This window comes from Saccostrea cucullata, unplaced genomic scaffold (genome assembly GCF_032062105.1).
Source record: "Saccostrea cucullata isolate Sc308-1 unplaced genomic scaffold, CSIRO_AGI_Scuc_v1 ctg14675, whole genome shotgun sequence".
In the NCBI taxonomy this organism is placed as follows: domain Eukaryota; kingdom Metazoa; phylum Mollusca; class Bivalvia; order Ostreida; family Ostreidae; genus Saccostrea; species Saccostrea cuccullata.
In genome coordinates, this window is record NW_026919680.1 from 12,942 (window position 1) to 15,725 (window position 2,784).

Genomic DNA, 2,784 nt, shown 5'->3' on the forward strand with positions numbered 1-2,784 from the left:
TGATTTGAATAAACCTAATGCTGGAAGCTCCGTCCTAGCTATTCCTGATCGTCTGTCCCCGTGGTTAAAAAATGTTTTTTTTTTCTTTTACAACCAAACACCTAGAAAGGGGGTGATCCCATTTAAAGAAATATTTTCTCCCATTACTCAAAAATACTTTGTGCTAAATTTGGTTTACATTGGCTTAGTGTGAGAAGTAAAAAACGAAGTCTAAAGACAACAGAGAATTTTTGATAAGGAAAGCTTACTTTAACGTCAGCTCAGATGAGCTAAAATGTGAAATAAACTCTGAACTGATATCTGATGACTTTTGTCAGTAAAACTTGCAAAGAAATAATCAAGCAAAGTTAAAACTTAAGAAATAATGTTAAAATAGCGAGGTAGAACAAGATACTTTCAGAACAAAGCTGTGTGCTTCCATCTTTGCCAGTTCCAGCGGACGGTTTATTGGATGATGAACCATTCTCTTGTAGTGTGACACTGCCGACAGCTCTACCGAGCTCGTTCTCTGCCTCACAGCTGTACTTCCCAAATGACCGTGCTTCCACTTGTTTAATATCCAGACTCATCACTGTTGTGGTCAAGTTAAGCTTAATATACTGGGGATCATGATTCCAGTCCTTTTTCACGACCTCACCACGTTTAGTCCAGTTGTATCGTCCGTTGGGGAACCGTACAACGATGCATTCTAATCTAACACTCTTACCCTTCTCTGAAATTAACTCGGGGTTGTAAACAGTAATTGTAGGTGCGTGCTCCACGCCAACTTGTAAATTTATTGTACCATTTGGTTCGATTTCATTAAACGCTGTACACCTATACACGCCTGCTTCTTCTCTTCTGATATTAGGTATTTCTAATTGTGGTCCCATATCGAGCCTCATTTCTTGGGTGCCTTGTATAAGATGCCATATATATTTAGGAGGTGGGAACCCCTTGGCCTGACAAGTTAGGGTAACATTTTCCCCCTCCTGAACCTTGTGGTCTGCACCTGATTCCGACGGTAAGATTCGCGGTGAATATATCACCTCTAACGTATACGCTTTAATAACCATCTGTCCGACTTTGCACGTGTATGATCCTCCGTCTCGAAGTTTAACGTTTCCAATGACGAGATTCCAGCTTTTGAAATAGGGACGTTCCAGAGTAATTCTTGTTACTTGTGTGTTTTTATGGTTGCCAAAACACAAAATGTCGCCGCCTTTGACACTCCAGATTACCGTCTCTTCTTCCAATTCCCCTACAGAACACATGAACTTTGCCGTGTCTCCTGGTCTCACCTGCTGCAATACAGGCGTGTTGTCAGTCTCCCCATTTATACTCACTATGACACACACCAAGCAGAGAAGGATTCTTCTTTGTAACATCTCCAATTTTAGAGCAGAATATAATCACTGATGCAAGAAGTACACGACCAAATACAATTTTAACAAGTATATACTGACAAAACGTCAGAAATATTCAAGCTGTAGAGAGTCAATTAGGAAGTGTCATTAATATCCTGAAATGGTATAAGAGGAGGGCTACTGAGTTCAATTTTCTGTTAAATAAACTACATGTGCATGAAAACAAAATTCATATATTGAATTTAATTAGAAGAAACATAATTAATCGTTCTACTTTTTAAGATGAATTTACGTGACACACTTTCAGGAATATTTTATAGAGCATATATAAAGTAACGTTGCCGTTTCTTAATTTAATGAAATATTTTTTTTTAATGTAGACATGTAGTATACTTCAAACTATATACGTTTTTGTATTTTTGCTTAATGACGTACATCACATTCAATATATACATCAATCTAAATAGCTTGCTTCAAGTCTGTAGAAAAGTTTTTCAAAGGGGGGGGGGGGCTCCAAAAACTCCACGTGACTACGGGTTCATCCATCATTGCAAACCATGGCCAAAATGCACGATCCTCTCCTACTCCGGACCATGGCTTGAGAGGATGGGGTTCACCTAGCTGAGCGGCATGTCCAATACATATTCCGTACGAATCCAGAAGAAATTATTATAATATAGGTTCCGTTACCAAAGCTTAAGATAATACGAGAATTTAACATTGATTTTGCGCTATTATTTTACTGTCACTCAAAGTACACATCATTTGAAGGCCCGTGATAAGCAATTTCAGTTGGGGGGTACAGCCATACATTTTCTGGCCATGCAAAGTAGAATTTTGTTAACGATGGGGTAAGCTGCGTTACCTTTCAGAGTCTGCAGTGGACTCGTTCAAGGATGCTTTGTCGGCGACTGTAAAAAGTTACCTGAGATTCCTACGCAAAGGAAAGCGCGAAATCTCTGTATGAAACTGTTGCGGCTGCGGAGCTTCACTAACTGTTCATTCGCCATAGAATAGAATCCGATATTTAACACTTAATATCTTTGAATATACAGACGTTTTCAAGATAAACCTCATTTTTGTTTCTAGAAATATATTTATCTACAAAAATAATATATTTTTGTGTTTTTAAACCGAGTAAATCGATGACCTAGCATCGTTTTAGATAACTCAAGCCCCTCTAGGGCTTGAGTAAAAATATTATTAATCGGAGAGGGCTACATTATTGCAGCTAATTTTTACTCAGCGCGACGCTGTGGTGTGTAAAGTTGTTTTAGCGCGATGGCGTGTTGTGTAAACTTGCCTTAGCGTAACAGCGTGTTGTGTGACATGCAGCGTGAAGTCGTATTACCGCGTCGCGCTAACACAACTTGACACAACACGCTGTCACACAATTGGAACTTTGCACTTTACATCGTGACGGCGTGTTGTGTGTTAA

The 2,784-nt window shown here is 39.1% G+C and overlaps 1 protein-coding gene across 1 annotated transcript; it reads right to left on the reverse strand.

Annotated features, from left to right (window-relative positions):
* Positions 1-285: 285 nt before the first annotated feature.
* On the reverse strand, positions 286-1,160 carry LOC134235895 (protein amalgam-like). Its single transcript, XM_062718077.1, has one exon. The coding sequence runs from the start codon at positions 1,053-1,055 to the stop codon at positions 348-350; it is 708 nt and encodes a 235-aa protein (XP_062574061.1). The 5' UTR covers positions 1,056-1,160; the 3' UTR covers positions 286-347.
* Between the last annotated feature and the right edge of the window lie 1,624 nt (positions 1,161-2,784).

Coding starts and splice junctions, on each gene's coding strand:
- LOC134235895 (XM_062718077.1), bottom strand. CDS start 1,055: ATGGTTATTAAAGCGTATACGTTAGAGGTGATATATTCACCGCGAATC.